The sequence below is a fragment of the Antechinus flavipes genome, chromosome 4 (assembly GCF_016432865.1).
Source record: "Antechinus flavipes isolate AdamAnt ecotype Samford, QLD, Australia chromosome 4, AdamAnt_v2, whole genome shotgun sequence".
Lineage (NCBI taxonomy): Eukaryota > Metazoa > Chordata > Mammalia > Dasyuromorphia > Dasyuridae > Antechinus > Antechinus flavipes.
The window spans coordinates 209,784,597-209,802,373 of NC_067401.1; the positions used below are offsets into that span (position 1 = coordinate 209,784,597).

The 17,777-nt window shown below is 37.0% G+C and overlaps 1 protein-coding gene across 4 annotated transcripts in view; it reads right to left on the reverse strand.

Moving 5' to 3' along the window:
* CLIC5 (chloride intracellular channel 5) overlaps positions 1–17,777 on the reverse strand; it is a 193,448-nt gene that overhangs the window by 120,743 nt on the left and 54,928 nt on the right. Inside the window, exon 1 of one of the 4 annotated variants that reach the window (XM_051997079.1) lies at positions 913–1,217. The exons of the other annotated variants lie outside the window; for them this stretch is intronic. Within the exon in view, the coding sequence (XP_051853039.1) occupies positions 913–975 (63 nt within the window). The 5' untranslated portion in view covers positions 976–1,217. Of the gene's footprint in view, positions 1–912; positions 1,218–17,777 lie in introns of those variants that run through there. 4 annotated transcript variants of the gene reach the window in all.

The following is a 17,777-nucleotide window of genomic DNA, read 5'->3' on the forward strand; positions in this document are numbered from 1 at the left end:
ATCAAGTGTTTCTATCTCTCCACACAGGCAGGACCCGAGAAAGCAGCCACCTCTCCCAGATCTCTTCTCTTAGCTACAGGTTGCAAATAAATTAAAACAGCTTTCAGCTTAGGCCATTAGTGCATAAAAAACAAGACTGCTTAATTTTGCTCTGTGCCTCCCTACTGTCCATTCAGTCTTCTATAATGTTAATTATTCTAAGGCTTTCCCTTTTGTTCACTAACTCTATATTAGCTTCCAATTTGATGATGATGTTATCGCCATCACATTTATTATAAACACCTTGCAGGAACTATTCTTGCTTTGCAGAGAAGGGAGCACCTTTCTTTGCTTTTCCTTTTAGGTAAGCTCTTAAAAAGACAAGGAAAAGTACTGAATTCGTTTTCAGGTATCACCAAAGGAGAAACATATCTACAATCTTTGACCTTCCTTTCTTTCACAGTTAGGGTTCCTAGAGGCTTAAGTATCGTATCTTTCCCTTCTTAGCCTCAGCATCCAGATACCTGCCTCCACTCCCTCCCCCTTTATCTTCCTCTCGGTAACAAGCCCAGGTGGGAAGACAAGCGGAGTTCCTGCCTGGCTCTGGAGCTGGGGAGGTGACGACACAGTCAGTCCCAGGCGGCGGGTTTGACAAAGTGCAGGGCAAACTCTCCCAGAAGAAAGTAAACAGGGAATACCTGCCAACTTTTCACCTGACTCCTGTCTCTCTTCCCCGGGAGCGCTGGGGTTCGAGAGAGCGGCCTTGGATGCAATATTGCACCGGCCCCTTGTGGACCGCTGCCGCCGGCAGGGCCACTTTGGTCCCCTCCTCCCCTCCCCCTAGGGCTCTGCACGTGAGTCCCGGCAAGGGCAGGGACGATACAAGGTGCCAGTGAGTGGCAGGTGGGGAAGTAGCGCCCGGCGCAGACCTACCTTGACGAATAGCTCAATTTCAGGGTCCTTGCTGTCCCCGTTAGCAGAAGCCGAGTCAGTCATGTTGTCATAGGCAGGAGCCACTGCCCGTATCCTGAGAGGTGGCCACTTCAGCAACAGCTGGATGCTCTCCCTCCCTCCCCCTTTAATACATTCTAGTTCCCCAGCTGGGGAGGATCTTCTGTGGCAGAGCACCCCCCAAGAAGAGAGGAGCCAGGCTACCAAAGGAGAAAGAGAAACGAGTGCACCCGTGGGGCTGATAACAGTTCCAGGGTGCAACAAGTGCCGGGCCCGTCTCTGTTGTGTCACCGTATCCTCATCTGTCAGCGCTCCTGAGCTCCCAGGCGGCCCAAAATAGCCGGGAACACAGCGGGGCGGGGCTAGCGGGAGGTGGGAGGAGGAGGAGGGGACACCGCCGGGCTTGTGTCTTGGGCTCTCTCAGCCCCAGGCTGGGTCCGCGGATCGCGGCTGGGATCTCCCCGCTGCGGCTGAGGCTGGGCTTTGCCTTCCTTGGCGCATGCTAGGCACAGCCCCCTTAATGGAAGGAACTGGGCGGCGGGGCAGGGGAGGGGAGGAGGTGAGAGGGAGATAAACTCGGGTGGGCAAAGGTGATGGGGGGCGGGAGGCGGAGAGGAAACTTGGAAGAGAGGAGGAAAAAAGCAAAGCAAGAAGAGTAGAGAACTAGAGAGGAAATGGAAGGAGAGAGCTAGAGCGAGGAAAGGAGAGATAGATAAGAGATGGTTTTCAGGTTCTTATATTTCTTTTATGAAGAGTTTCTTCAGGACAACAGAGTACTAGTGTTACCAGCTCTAAAGTACCGTTTCTGCAAGATCAGTGCTCAAGAAGGGGAAGGAGATAGGGAATGAACCCTCCCCCCGCCCCATCCCCATGAGAAATAAGAAGGTATTTATCACCTTATAGACAGGAAAAAATGAGAGTAAGTCAACCGAAGGGATGTGGAGAGATGGGAGGGCGCCGGGTGTCATGTTAAGGGAAAGGTGAGCCAAGTCGGTCAAGTTCATTCAAAACCAAAAATCATTGTTCTTTTTAACCTCTTTCTTTTTCTTTCCCCTTTCGTTTTCTTTTTGTTCTCCTTCCTCAATAGAAACTTTAACTTTGGCAACTTTTTTAAAACAATGTATCAAATTTCCTTTGTAAATATTTGTATTTAGTAACTGCATTTATGCTGTATTTATTGGATTGGTTCACCCCATTAAAATGTAAGTTTTTGCTAGTAGGGGTTGTTTCCCCTTTAAAAAACAAACAAACAAAAAACTTGTATTCCCAATACCTAAGATATAATATTTATTGATACAGCCTATAAAAACTTTTGATTGCTTTTTCCTACTGCAGTGCCCACCTGAATCTTAATTTACTGAATTACTAATATATAGCTGGTGTTGTGTTTTTTTTTTTAATAGTTGCTTTTATTTTTTACCTGAACTATGATCTCATCAGTGTAGGGAATTCCAGGAATAGAATGTCCCTTCCTAATGCACAAAACAGATCTGCACCTTTTCACAGAATTCCCTGAGTAACTGAAAGGTTAATCACAAGGCCAGCTCCTACTAGAGATAGAAGAAGAAAGTAGATCTTTCTGTCTTGGCAGCTATCTCTCTTTCCTTTCAGAGGTCATTATTATCATCAATAATACCATTCCTAATATTTATAAGTCCTACTACCTTTTGGGTTTGCAAATCTCTTTACAATCAATTGATAAATTTAATTAATTTATGTTAATTAATAAAGCTGACTTTTATTAAGTACCTACTGTAGACAAGAGTAGAAAATGCAAAACTACATTTCCCCATAGGAAGCGTACAATCAATTTGGACAAATCAGGAACCAACACAAAAACAGATCATTTAAATGGGAAGAAAAACAACAAAACCATTGAAACAGAATGCCAAGAAATGATATTGACCATGCTTGATCTGGGTAAAGCAATGTCATCAGAAAATATTTCTGCCACCCCCATTTCTTTGCAAAAGTGAAGCACTATTGGCATAGAATATTGCATGTATATAATGTTATTCTTTTATATATATACATATACACACATATTTATATATGTACATATATGTGTGTGTGTGTGCTGGTTAGTTTGGGGGAACTTTATAATTTTTCTTTATCTTGTCTTTATATATTATTATGAAGTAATAATAATAATAATAGCTTATATTTATGTATTACTATATGCTAGGTACTGTGCTAAGCACTTTACAATTATCTCATTTGATCATCACAACAATCCTGTTGCTATTATCATCTTCATTTTACATAGCAGGAAACTGAGGCAAATAGTAATTTAAGTGATTTGCCCAGCATTACGCAGCTAGTGTCTGAAGACATATTTGAACCCAGATCTTCCTTATTCCAGGCCTAAATACTTTATCCACTATACAACCTCACTGCTAGCTTTCTGGTAGGGGATGGAGGGAGGCAATAGTTAGGAATTTAGCAAATGATAACAATAATTTTTTTTTATTTTTAAAACTTAGATAATTGATAATAAAAGAATATAGAATGAGCAGCAAAAGACTGGTACAAAAAAATGGACTCCTCTAGTAGTTCAAAAATCATATGGGGTGAGAAAACTTCCCTCTGGAGAGTAAGATTTATGGTGGGCTTTGAAGAACAAGCAGAATTCAAAGAAACAGAGGGAGGAAAGTCCCAAAGGTCCTTCATAGTAAATTATGGTAGGTACATCACCATCAAACCAGAAGGGTGCTGCTATTTTTTGCTTCAGAGGAAGCACCTGCAAAGCTCTACTTGCAGTCTTTACAGCAGGACATTTAATCAAGATTGTGGTTAATTGCTTTCATTGTTGGTTTCGGGTTGACATCACTAAAGCACTTGGAAAAATTGTTTTGTGATTACACATTCCAGATTAGTGACATACCCACTGTAGGGGAGGAGCAAAGAAATAGTTGGTGGATAGAGCAGTGAGCTGATGAAGAGACTTGGTCCTTCCCTGATTCTGTTATCCTAGATAGCTAATTTTTATGTACTGTGAGTTTCTGTCTTTGAGATAGGTATAACATGCACAGCAGGAATATGGTAAGAAGAGCGATTATTTTGAGCTCCCTAAAGGGAAGGTGCTTTGTAAATATTAGCCGTTCGATGTTTGACAAATCACTTAGTTTCTCTGAGACTCACTTTCCTCATTTGCAAAATATAGACAATGATAATCATGCAATGTATTCCAAGGGGTTGTGTTGAGGAAACCAGACAGTAAATATGCATGTGAATTGTCAGTTTTATTCTGTTAATATTTGTTGTATGGACACAGTGTGAATTTACCCTCCAGTCGAGACAATCCAAGCTTAGTTGAAAGCAATCACTTGACTAAAAAGCTGACTTTTTATTGATCTATAGTCAACCAGTGAATTTGTCCTGTGATGAATTGTTTATTGTTAGTATGCCCTGATAGAATATGTGTAAAATCAGTCTTAGCTTTTTAAAAATAATTAGCACATGACTCCAGTTTCAAAGCCCATTGTTATGGGACACTGTCGTTATTGGTGGAGATCAATGTTCCTCAATTGTGTATATGGCAAGGTAAAGCTGTGGAAATAGGGAGAGAAGAGAGCTTTTCAATTTTTTGGCTGTTTTCAAGCTTCAAGTCATCTTGGGTCTTGCAGTCATTTTGGAGATTTCTGGATTACTCTTTTCAGAAAGAGAAGATGGACAAGGTCAACTGTACTTCAGGTTGCTTGCTGAAGGAAAGCCTGAGAAGATATGAAAAAACTGATCACCTCCATCATATCCCTATCTTTCTATAGAGATTTCAGAGAATTTCTCATTGGGTGAAATCTAATTCTCCCTCTTGGATGAGTTGAATTATCTTACTCCCAGTTGGAGAGGTCCTTTATTCTATATTATCTGCTCTGTATTCCCCTATGTATACATTCTCTGATTTCTGTTTTGCTATGAATTTGGATAAGTGGGTTTCTTGACTAATTGTCATATGTATTTTCATTGTAGAGCAAATATTTATTGACAAAGGAGTTCAAGCCTTGTATGTAGAACCTTGGGGTCCTTCTTCTCCTGCTCTCCTCAGCTCTTTTCCACTCCTCACTCAGATGTAGAATGTTAATCTCTACTAATAAAGACAGAGTCCCTCACCAATGTGTTTTGGGACAGACGTTACAAATATTTATATACCAACATAATAAAGATAATTGAGTGAAATCAGAATTTTTTAAAGCCAAAAAAACTCCTAAGAGGTTAATAATCGAAACTGATGATGACTGAAATATCCACAAACCTCATTTAGTACTCAATATAGCAGAAACATTAGTATGACAATTGATCTATTTGATCTATTCTAGTGAAATGTGATATCAAAACTTAAAAAATAGTCCCATAGTTTTGGTAAAATTATAAAGGTATTTCCAAATTAAGCTTAATAGAGTTAAAAAATTGAAACCCTCAGATTTTTTTTTGACCAAAAATGTGATTAACTAAAACAGTCATTCCAAACAGATGATGAAATATACATTTTTCTAATCTCAATAAAGAAGAGGGAGTTATGGGAACAAAATGTTGCTTATAATAACAGATAAGACTTATTTGTCAGTTTTCTTTAAATTTTCCTTTTATAAAATTCAATAGGAAAAAGCAGGAAGTGTGTTTGTTATGAAATGATGTCATATTAAAAAGCATTAGTAAAACTTTAAACATAAAAACAAATAATACAATTTTTCCAAAATGGGGTATTGAAAATAAAGGAAAAAATGCAAATCAAGATATATATTTATAAAAAGAGCTAGCCCTACATTCTCCTAGTTATCAAATACTTATTTATAGTACTCCATTAAAACCTTCATCATGGTGTGGAAGTTACCTGGTCTTGAAAGTCATGCTAACATATCAGTGAACAGACTCTAATATTTTTTTGCAGAGTTGGAAAGATTTCCTGATTGTCCTCATGACAAAAAGTGTGTCATCTGAGGACCAGCCTAGCTAAATATGGAGAAATTCAACACTAAGTTAACTATGAAGTTCTCCATGAAGTGGTAATAAAGGTACCAGAAGTTGTAATATGAAATAGATTTGGGAGAGGATAGTTCAATTGACACAAAGAATTTATGTTATAAGTATCCATCACAGGTAACAAAGGTTCATTATACATAAATTAGCTTCATGTACTCAAGCAAATGCAATTAAGCAAAGCAGAGTTGTAAATGAATGAGCAATTTGCTTTTCAGGAACACAACATTTTATAGTTCCAGGGAACAGAGGCAGGATTTAAAGAGGAAGGGGAGGAACCAGGGACAGAATGCATAGAAGGAAAATTACTTCCCAAGACCCCAAATGGTCATGATCAATCAATTAGCAAACTTTTATCAAGAACATACTATGTGCCAGGTGCTGTGAAATGGGCAGATTGAGATAGGAAATCAAATTCTGTATCAATTCACACTACGTTTATTCCCCTGTTGTTAATCTTTATTGTTAATCTCCAGCCACACTGGAGAAATTACAAATTCTTGAAATATTAAAAAAGGATTATTAGCAAATAACCATAGATTTTTCCATATGATATTTGATGTTAGCATTATAAAAAATCCATCTGAAAACAGATTTTTAAAAATCATTTATATGTCAGTATTTAGTACCATTAGTTGGAGGCATTTACAAAGTACTTTCAAAATACTGAACAAGGGTTGTTACAAGGTTTTGTTTAAAATTACTGAAAAAAAGTAATGCTGATTTAATAACTCTAGAGCCAAAACAATGTCTTCTAACCTGACCTCTAGAGTTTCTGAAGTCACAAAATTCACACCTGGCAGGGTGAACTTTGAGTATTTTTTTCAATATATTTCAAGTAGATTTGCTCTACAACTTAGAGACTTCTGGAGTCCTCAGGATCACAGAACCAATATGTGTCAGAAGTAGAATTAGAACCAGGACCCCCTGACTGAAGCCAGTTCTCCTTTTAGTAAGCTACCTTATCTTTCATGCAGAGAATATTAATATAAACAAAACAAAAGCCTCTGCCCTCACGGAGTTTCTATCCCACTTAGGATAATATAATGAAATACTATGTAATCTGTGGAGGGAGGGGCAGAAAATCAATATCAAAAGAAATTGAGAAAGACTTCCCATAGGAAGTGGCCTTTGACTTGAATGATGAAGGAAGATTTTTAAAGGTGGAGATAAGGAGATTGTACATTCCAAGTATTTGAGACAGCCTATAAAAAGCATGGAGCCAGGGCATGGAATGCTAATTCTGGAAAGAGAAAGCCAGTGCAATTTGGCCATAATATATACAAACAACAAGGGTGTGTCAAAAAGGACAACTGACCTAAGGAAGTAAAACTTAGAAATCATAAAACTTTGGCACATGCACTCTTGCAGTAGAAAAGTAGATGCAGTAACTATTATAGTTACTAATTCTCCTTCCTGAATAACTAGGTTTTAAAAAAAAATACTAATTTAATTTTCATGTCATAACATTACAAAGTTGATTTAAGGACAATATTCATATAATTTCCTGCTTTTCCTGAGCTCCCAAATTGTTAGGATCTCCCTTTTCTAGTGTTTTCTATAAAGGAACATGAAATCAATCCCAGAACCTTCTGTCTAGTCTGAATGGAGTGACCAACTCTAGGCACTAAAGAACCATAATGTATTCCTACAGTTATGATTGTAACTGATTTAGTGGATTGGTGTGAATTAGTGTTTCCCTAGGAATAGATTTTGGGGAGTTGGGAATAAGAGGGTTTTGGGGGGGGACCTAAGGGCAAAGAAAAGCAAACAAAACTTGATAAAAGAGGCACATTTGTAACTGGGTAGGGCCAGAAGGCATAGATCAATTGCTATATAAACAAAGGTTGCCTTGGGTGTGCCCAGCTTTAATGATAATATTGATATTGAGAATCATATGTCCAGTGATATTTGAGCATGGATAAGGGAATGAAAATGATATGAACTGAATATTGAAATCAAGGTATGCATGCACCCATTGTGTGTACAAATCTCTGAGACTACCTCCAGTTCATCCTGCCTAAATTTTAACTGTACATAATTTGGCAGGCTGTCTCCCCCATTAGACTATAAGCTCTTTCAGAGCAGAGACTGTCTTGCCTTTCATTGTATCCCCAATGTTTAGCACAGTGCCTGGTATGGAATGTAATAAATTCTAGTTAATTATAACTTTAAGTTGTCACCTAGAAGGGATAAATTTCTCATCATTCATTATGATGAGAAACTTTAATTCTGGAGAGTCTGAAGCAGAAACACCTCCTACTTCAGTTCCAAGCAAACTGGCCTACTTAGTCCCCATGCCCAACAGGTCAACTCTTACCTTCTTGTATTTGCCCAGGCTGTCCCCCATGCCTAGAATACTTTCCTTTCTTACCTCTGTTTGTTGGAAATCCTGGCTTCCTAAAGTGATTAAGTTCCTGTCACTTTCCACAAGATGATTTTTCTAATTTCCAACCCCCCCCCAATTGTTACTACTTCTTTCAAATTTCCAAATTTCTTTGTATATATATTGTATTTTTAAAATTGATTCCCGTTCTTAGTAGGATGCAAACTCCTTGAGATCAGGGTCAATTTTTTGCTTTGTTTTGTTTTGTCTTTATGTTCCTGCATTCGGCACAGAGCCAGATATCTAGTAAGTGCTTGATAAATGTTTTTTAAAAATTAATTACTTTTTATGTAACTCCAAGAAAAGTATTTTCAAGAATAACTGGACTCTTCTAACCTAAGTGTCATGTCAGAACATTTCTAGGAACTACTGATTTTGCTCACTTAAGGATTGGTCAAACATAAAAAGTCATGCTACAATTTAAATGTGGTTGAGAATGAAGCAAAGAAGGAAAAAAGAAGAGTTCCTGTCTTATCAAATCTAAACTTCATTGTTCAACTTTCCAGATCCTCTTAATTTAACCATATCAATCTGTCCAAAATGATTTCCCAGGAAAACCACCTAGAACTAGAAGTGCCATTAAAGATCATCCAGGAAAACCCCTTTTCTTTTTGCAGATGAACAAGCTGAGACCTAGAGAGAGAAAGTGTCACATTAGAGCTAATTAGTGGTGGAACTGGAATTTAAATCCATATCCTCTCACTCCAAAGCCAGTTCTCTTTCTACTATATCATTCCAATTTCTAATGAAGGAAAGAAATGCAATTAGCATTTATTAAGTACCTACTATAGAGGGAAGGAAGAAGAAAGAAAAGAAGGAAGGAAGGAAGGAATGATAAGAAGGAAGAAAGGATAGGAACAATAGGAAGGAAGAAAGGATAAGAAGGAAGGATAGGAAGGAAGGCTAGGAAGGAAGGAAGGAAAGAAGGAAGAAAGGAAGGAAGGAAGGAAGGAAAGAAGGAAGGAAGGAAGGAAGGAAGGAAGGAAGGAAGGAAGGAAGAAAGGAAAGAAGAAAAGAAGGAAGGATTGAAGGAAAGGAGAGAAGGAGGGAAGGAGGGAGAAAGGGAAGGAAGAAAGGAAAATAAATGAATAGGCAGATAGATTTATATATGTGCATATTATTTTATCCAGTTGAATTGGATAATTGCTACTTTGAGGCAGAGACCTTTAATTTTTCGCTTTTTATTCCATGTCCAGCAGAGCACTTGATATATGGTAGGCATATAATAAATGCTTTTTTTTTATTGATGGACTATTGACATCTTCAAGAAGATTATATTTCTGAACTTACACTGGATAGCAAATATTGTTTTTTAAAAGATTATAGAATCATGAGGACCTATCAGGTCATCCAACGCAATCTCTTTGTTTTACAGGTTTTTGAGGAAACAGGCTAGGAGAGGTCAAGTGATCTGTTCGATGTCTAACAAATGGGAGACTGATGATCATTTAATTTAGGTCTTCTAGTAACAAATCCATCCTATGATATACAAAGTGCTTTCCAATCTATTTTCTCACGTTGATCCTTACCACAACTTTTTAAAGTATGTAGGATAGTATAGTTGCATAGTAGATAAAGTGGAGTCAGAAAGATTTATCTTCTTGAGGTTAAATCTGGCCTCATTCACTAGCTGTGTGATCCTTGATCAGTCACTTAACTGCGTGCCTCAGTTTCCTTATCTGTAAAATGAGTTGGAGAAAATGGCAAACTACTCCAGTATCTTTGCCAAGAAAACTTCAAATGGTATCACAAAGAATTGGATGTGACTGAAACAATTGAACAATGTCCAAAAGATAGTATGTGTACTAAGATCATAGGACCAAACCCTAGTAAGTCCAAAGTTCTTTACTTTACACTATAAAGCTTCAGTCCCATACTTCTTTTCCACAACACTGAAAAGTTAGATACTGGATCCATATCACACAAACAAAATAAATGATAGAGCTATCATTCAAATTGATGTCCACTGACTCCACATCTAGTTAATCTCCACATTTGATCTTTTTTTTCTCAAAGTCATCAGATAAATAAAGATTTTCTTTCAATCATTTACTAAAACTATAGTACTGATTTAGGATTGTAGAAGAAATGCAGAAAAGGAGAAGGGAGGGATATTGAGGAAAAAATTAAGTGACAGCAGTGACAGCATAATGGGAGGATGGGATTGGGATTCAAAGGATCTCTGGTACTCTGGTAAAGTAATCAAGAATAAGTAAATATAAAGTTCAGTAGGGACCAATGCAGGTTTGCCAAGTCCCATGAATACACAAGGTCAAAGAATTAGGTGTCACTATAAAGTACAATGATCTTGAGAGCGTGGGAAAAAGTAACACTTTTTAAAAAAATAAATATGATATTCATATACTTCAATAGATTTATCCTGCCATGCCTCTGGACTATATAATCATGCCTCAGCCAATCCTGATTGTATTCCTGAAGGTCTCACTGGTGAGTTCTTCCCAGAAATTCCATTTTGGGGCAGAACCCAAACCAGTTACCTCTCATTCTCCAGAAGTACAACTTGTCTCAGATACCTCCTGACTCTGTTCACATTATTGCGCTTTTCCTGAACCTTCATTTTAGGAAAGTTCCTCAGAACATTCATTTCTTGTTCTCTTGGATTTGACCACCATGTTACATCTTACTTTTAGTTCCCCTTTTATATATTGACTTTTCCCTCCCTTAGAATCTAAGTTTGTTGAGATCAAGAACTTTTTTTTTGCTTTTGCTTTTATTTGTATCCCCAGTACTTACTACAGTTCCTGGCACTTGCTAGGTCTTGCTTAATAAAGGCATGTCAACTGACTGATTATACTCAGGACTTTACCAGATCTCTGGAACTATCTAGACTTCACACCCACAAAATAAGGAAATTTGCATAATATAAGAATTTATTTTTGTTCACTAATTTTTGTGGGTTAGAGAAAAACAAATGTTTGTTAAATAAAAATAAATATAATTCAATTTAGAAAGGGGCACGGAAAAAATTGGCATAGCTTCATTAGGGCTGAATGATAAAAAAAAAAAAAGAATGAAGAGAAGGCTAATGGAATTGGGATTATTCAGAGTAGAAAATAAAAATGGGTAGAAAATATGCCTTAGGGACTGGTAGATGGCACTTTTTTTAAATCTTTGTACTTTTAAATTTTATTTAGCTCTAAAATTCTCCATTTCTACAATTGTGAATATATAATATAAAATCTATCATAAAATATAATAATATACTACATTTCATATTATGCTATAATTATGTAGTATTTGTACACATATAGTAAAATATTTATTATATCTAATATATGTATATAAATAATAAAATATGTTTTGGAAGTATTTAATGAAAAGATAGTTTCTTATCTAATGATAATTATTTAAGAAAAGACTATCATGAAGACAGGGACATGGCACTATGAAGATCCATCTAAGTCCTGGGCCTCTCCATATAGTTGTACATTTCTGCCAATCCTTTTTTGTTTGCTTGTTCCATATTCTTCTCTTTGTCCTTCTTTTTATGAATAACTTTCTATATTTTTTATTTTTAAAAAAGCTCAATTATTCTAGCTGACAAACTCTAGTTTCTCTATGCATTCCTTAAAACTATCCTACAGTTATTGTTGATAGTAGCAAAAAGGAGACTTATTTGATTTTTTTTTAAGCTACAATACTTTTTTCCTAAATTCTGCTCTGTCCTAACACCAGGAGATAAAAATAACTCTTTCATGATATACTTTGCCCTTTGGGCAGTTACTAGATTGTTTATAGTCTGCTTCTAGAGATGATACCAACGTCCCACAGGATTTGGTGGAAATAAAATCACATCACTGTACCTTGGATTACCCTCGTGCCCTTCTGATTAGAAGGTACAAAGTGCTTCACACATCTTATCTATTATGCTATCTATTGGGTGAAAGATGGACACCAATTGTAGATGAGAAGCCCTGAAAATGACTCAGCAACCTCATGCCAAAGGTTCTAGTCTTCCCTGAACACCCCATCTACCCTACACACACATATATACATAAATGTGTATTTAGGTTATATATACATGTGTATTATATACACATTATATTTATATATGTATATGTGCAATGTATACATATACAGAGAGATAGACTTAAGAGAAATAAGCTACTACATGTTTCTTATGATGACCTCTAAAATTCTCCATTTCTACAATTGTGAATATATAATATAAAATCTATCATAAAATATAATAATATACTACATTTCATATTATACTATAATTATGTAGTATTTGTACACATATAGTAAAATATTTATTATGTCTAATATATGTATATAAATAATAAAATCTGTTTTGGAAGTATGGTGAAAGTAATCACAGGATCATAGATTTAGAGCTTAAAGGGAACTTAAAACCTAATCCCTCTCTCATTTTTACACCCGAGGAACCTGAGGCACAGGAAGTTTTGGTGACTTGCCCAGACTCACACAGTTTGTAAATGTGCAAGGAAATCCAGTTCTTCTGGACTCCTACTCCAGGGTCCAACCTTTGTAGTATATATTACACTGTCTCTTGGTATCATTCAGGAAATGCATGATAGGAAAAGAAAGTCAGCTAGCTTTATATGGTTTCTCTGTCACAAGTCTTCCCTACTTGAAAAACTGTCCTCCTTACAGAAATTTTCCTTAAGTCTTGTTCTGCCTACATCCTTACTGCTCCATAAATTCCATGAGTTTCTTATTGCCTCCAAGATAAAAGATAAACTGCTCTGTTTTAGCTTAAAAACCCCCTCCCTCTCCAGAGGGATTATATTTGTATTATATTACTATCCATTCTCCTTTCTACAATTCATCGGAACTGGCTTTTCTTTACCATTTCCTCATATGTAGTACTCCATCTCTTTGACTATATCCTTTGGAATGCACTCCCTTCTCATCTCAACCTTCTAGACTCTCTCCTCCTCCAAGACAGAGCTCAAGCATGACCTTCTCCAGGAAGCATTTTCTTCCAGGGATGTGCTGGTAAATACTAACCAATCAACTATCCCCAAAAAATATCCCCAACACATTTTTAAGTTTAATATACATTGTAAACATTTTCTCCGGAGAATTTAGGTGGATAGAGCATCAGGACTAGAGTCTGGAAGACTCATCGTCTTGAGTTCAAATCCAACCTCAGATACTTTCTAGCTGTATGACTCTGGACACTTACTTCTTGTTTTTCTCAGTTTCCTCATCTGTAAAATGAGCTGGAGAAGGAAATGGCAAATGACTTCAGAAAACCCTAAATGGAGTCATGAACAATTGAAAATGACTGAAAGTGACTTATCAAGAAAAAAAAAATTCTCCATCAGTTTCTTCTGTCTAGACAATCAATGGAACAATATATCTAGTCCTGATTTCTAAGTTTACTGATTCTGATGTGTGAATTTTCACACTGAAAATTGAATAATGAATTCTCACAAGTTATCTGGATACAATACATCCTTTTCACCCTCCCTAACTACTTTATATATGGCAAACTTGGTTTTTATTTTGTATTTATTCAACATGTTTTTAAATCAAATGTGTACATCTTGCTTGCCTCAATAGAATGCAGGTGAGTTTCTTGAAAATAAGTACTGACTTGTTTTTGATATTTTTATCTTTAGTACCTAACACTGTGGCTGGTAAAAAATGCTGATTGATTTGATTGAGAGTGAAGGAAAATAGATGGATAGACTGAGTATTGTATCATTTCCTATGAAATATTTTTTAAAACCTAAAGGAGGCCTCCAGCACTTTGAGGAGGCAGAGGATCCATGGAAGACACCGGCAAGCCTTGCAACAGATATGAAACTGTGCCAGAATTTCAGCTGTCCCAATGGACAGAATATACACATGAATGAAATCATCAATCCTAGAAAGTTGTGAGCAGGATGCTATACAGAAAGGAAGTTTCTTGTCCAAGCTCAATGGACCTTGATCAGGATCTGCTCCCTCATTAACTAGCCCTATTTCCATTAGACAGTAATCTAATGATAACTGTAATAATTCCTAGAGTGTTAGCATGTAATTGGGAAGCACACTGGTCCCTTGAATCAGAAAACCTGGGTTAGATTTGCCTCAACACTATATATGTGGCTCTGGGCAAATCCATTAGTCTTCCTGGGCTTCAGTTTCCTCATTTGTTAAAAAAAAAGGGGGGGGCGGGGTTGGGAAAAAAAGGGGGTTTGGGCAAGAGGTCTTTTCTAGCCCCAGCTTTGGTAGTCTGGTGGTGATGATGAGTCTCTCTTCTTTATGTTAATCTTACTGCCATTCATAATAAAATAATGGTATCTGAAATTTATGGAAGATCTTACTGTTTGCAAAGTGCTTAGTAAATGTCATCTTGTTTGCTCATTCATATCTTTATATATATAAATATATGTGTACATTATATGTGTATATATATGTATATGTAAATGATCAAACATAACCATACCTATACATATTATATATAATGTTTGTGTTTGAATAAATAGTTTAAAAATAAGTTGAAGATATTTGATACAGGGAAAGCACTAAGATCAAGGGGGATCATAAAGCTTTCTTGCAGAAGGTATTTTTTAGCTGGAATTTAAAGTCAGAAGGCATGGATGAGGGAGAGAATTGCAGGCACAGATTGCAAATGCCATTAGTTGGGAGATGGAGTGTCTTATATGAAGAACAGCATGAAATCCCTGGAAGAAAGGGAGTTTCATCTTTCAGAGGAATCAGAAATCCAGTCCCTATCTTTAATCCTCACAAAATCAAGAGAACATGAAGAAAGCTCCCAGCATGCTGGTTGGACCCCATTTAGTGGCAAACTTATAGGAGGGCAATCTAGAATGGCTGTGATCTTCATTATTGGCAAGGAAACTCTCATCTGTAAGATTACTGACTCATTAGAACATTGAAGGATAGACAAAGCCATTGTTGCTAACACTTTCTCCTTTCTCTCCCTCTCCCCCCCCCCCTTTTATAAAACATGGCCTCTGGATAAAGAAAGCTGAATATAACACTAGTCATTTTTCTTGGATTGACACAGGCTGGCATGATTACATCAGCTCCCATCACACTTAATGTTACTATAAAGCTCCAAGAGTCCAGATGCATGACTAACCAGAACTCTGACATACACCCTGCATTACTCACATGCTAAAGACTCATTTAGTGGGAAGCCATTGAATCCAAGGACACAGGGATGGGCTGCAAAACAGCCACACCAAACACATTATGCTAAGTTCAATGGTCAGCTCTGGCTCCTCGGCTGTTTCTTCTCTGCTGGTTATGGAAATGCCATGGGCATCTACAAGTGAACCCTGCTATAGTATCCTCCTCCCTATCATGGGGGAGGAAGATGTGAGGATGAGAAAAATAGGTACAGGGTCCATAAAATGATGACTATAATATTGCTCAGGGAGACAGCATGTACAGTGGAAAGTACTCTGCTTCCCTGAATCAAAGAACCTGGGACAGTCTGCCTCAGTACTACCTAAGGTGGACCTGATGATGGTGAACTTATCTTTTTTATATCATTACTAATTTTAGTTATTCCTTCCATATTACAGGGGCACCCCATGATCTAGAAAATCTGCATACATTTTTTGCCTCTGCCTTTGTACCAGAGAAGAAATCTGGTATTAAAAGATAAAATATGTTGGTATTATAAAATTCTATATATTTACTTTATGCACTTCTGAGTTTCTTAACTTTTTTGCTGGCATTTGAATATTGACTGAAACTTCTGCAAAACTCTCTCAAAATTCCCACTTAATTTCTTATACTTACCCATGATGTATCAAAATCACCATGGGGAAAGTACAGATGTAGAAGGAATAATTGTATATTGAAATAGTAGGGTAGCTGGATAGAGCGCTGTCTGTGTCTGGAATAAGAAAACTCATCTTTTGTGAATTCAGATTTAGCCTCAGATATTTCCTAGCTGAATGACCCTGGACAAGTCACTAAACCCTGTTTGCCTGAATTTCCTCATCTGTAAAATGAGCTGGAGAAGAAAATGGCAACTCCAAATGGAATCATGAAGAGTTAAATACAACTGAACTGAATAAACAACTTCACAGTTATTGTAAGAATTAAAATGAGATATTAGTAAAGCTCTTAAAAGTGCCTAGCACATAGTAAGGGCTTAATAAATGCTTGATTCTTTCTTCTGTTTGTATCCTCAGTGAGCAATAATGCAACACACATAATTAGCACTTAATAAATGCTTGTTGGTTGATGAATACCTAGGGCAAACACAAGGAAAGTCTCCTCAAACTCAACTAAAAGAAAGAGAGCTTAGAGGACACAAGGTCCTATGCAGGCAAGAGTGATCATAGAACAATTTGAAAACATTGCTAAGGAGGAAGCAGCATGGAGTTTAACTGGGGAGTAAGTTACCTGGGTATGGCAGTTCAGGTCATAATAAAGGGTATCAAAAGGAAAAGAAACCCCATCTGGTAGTGTCCTAATTTTTTAATTATCCTTACTTGCTAGCTGCTGAATTCATCTGTTTCTGCTTGCTGAAAAAGTATATGTGTTATCTCACTCTAAATTTTAGCACCCTCGGGTAAAGTGGGAGCCACCCTACTCTACTTGCAATTATACTGATTAGAGACGCTTAGATGATCTACACAAGGAAATCTGTGTCTAAATCACCAAATCTGTGGGGGCCAAATTTAGGGGTGGATGTCTTAGAAGAATGACACCTAATTAGACAAAGCACTATATTCTCATGGGACATTTTTTAAAGCTAACCATGGCATACAATAGACTATAAAATAAATTCTCAGTGAAGGAAACTCTAATAACTTGTTTAAAAAAAAAACTGGCACATTGTCAGTTGACTCTGAAGAATGGGGGTTTGGGTTACCAAGAAACCTTAGTTTTGTGTATTGTTGCCTTGTGATTCTGAGGTAGCTATGGCTTCAAGTTACCAGCCTCAGATCTGCAGCTGAATTAGGCTTTCATGAGAGAAAATGGACTTTCTCATGAGATTCAATGGACCCATCATCTACTAGCCACTTCCTTCATGTAAATACACTCCTGCCATGAATCCCTCCTTTCAGCTATTCAAAAACATTAATTTGATTCAGTAAACAAATGTATGTGAGTATGTATGTATATATGTGTGTATATAGTTCCTATTATGTTCATGGCACAGGTCATACAAAGATTAAAAAAGGCTATCATCTCTACTATCGGTAAGTTTATAATTAGGAACATTTAGGTGGTTCAGTGGATAGAGTGCCAGCCCTAGAGTCAGGGGACCTGACTTTTCGCAGACACTTTCTAGCTGTATGACCCCGGGAAAGTCACTTTATCCTGAATGCTTAAAAAGAAAAAGTCTACAGTTGGATAGGGAGATATGACATATGTAAAATTTATTTCAGGTATGGAGAATAGTTTGTATGAATGCATGAAGACAATAAGGTCCACCAACCTGTGATGGACAGATAAGCCCCAAAGCCCCATGAACAGCAGCATCTCCCACTTCTCTCTATATAAAGTCATCATTCAG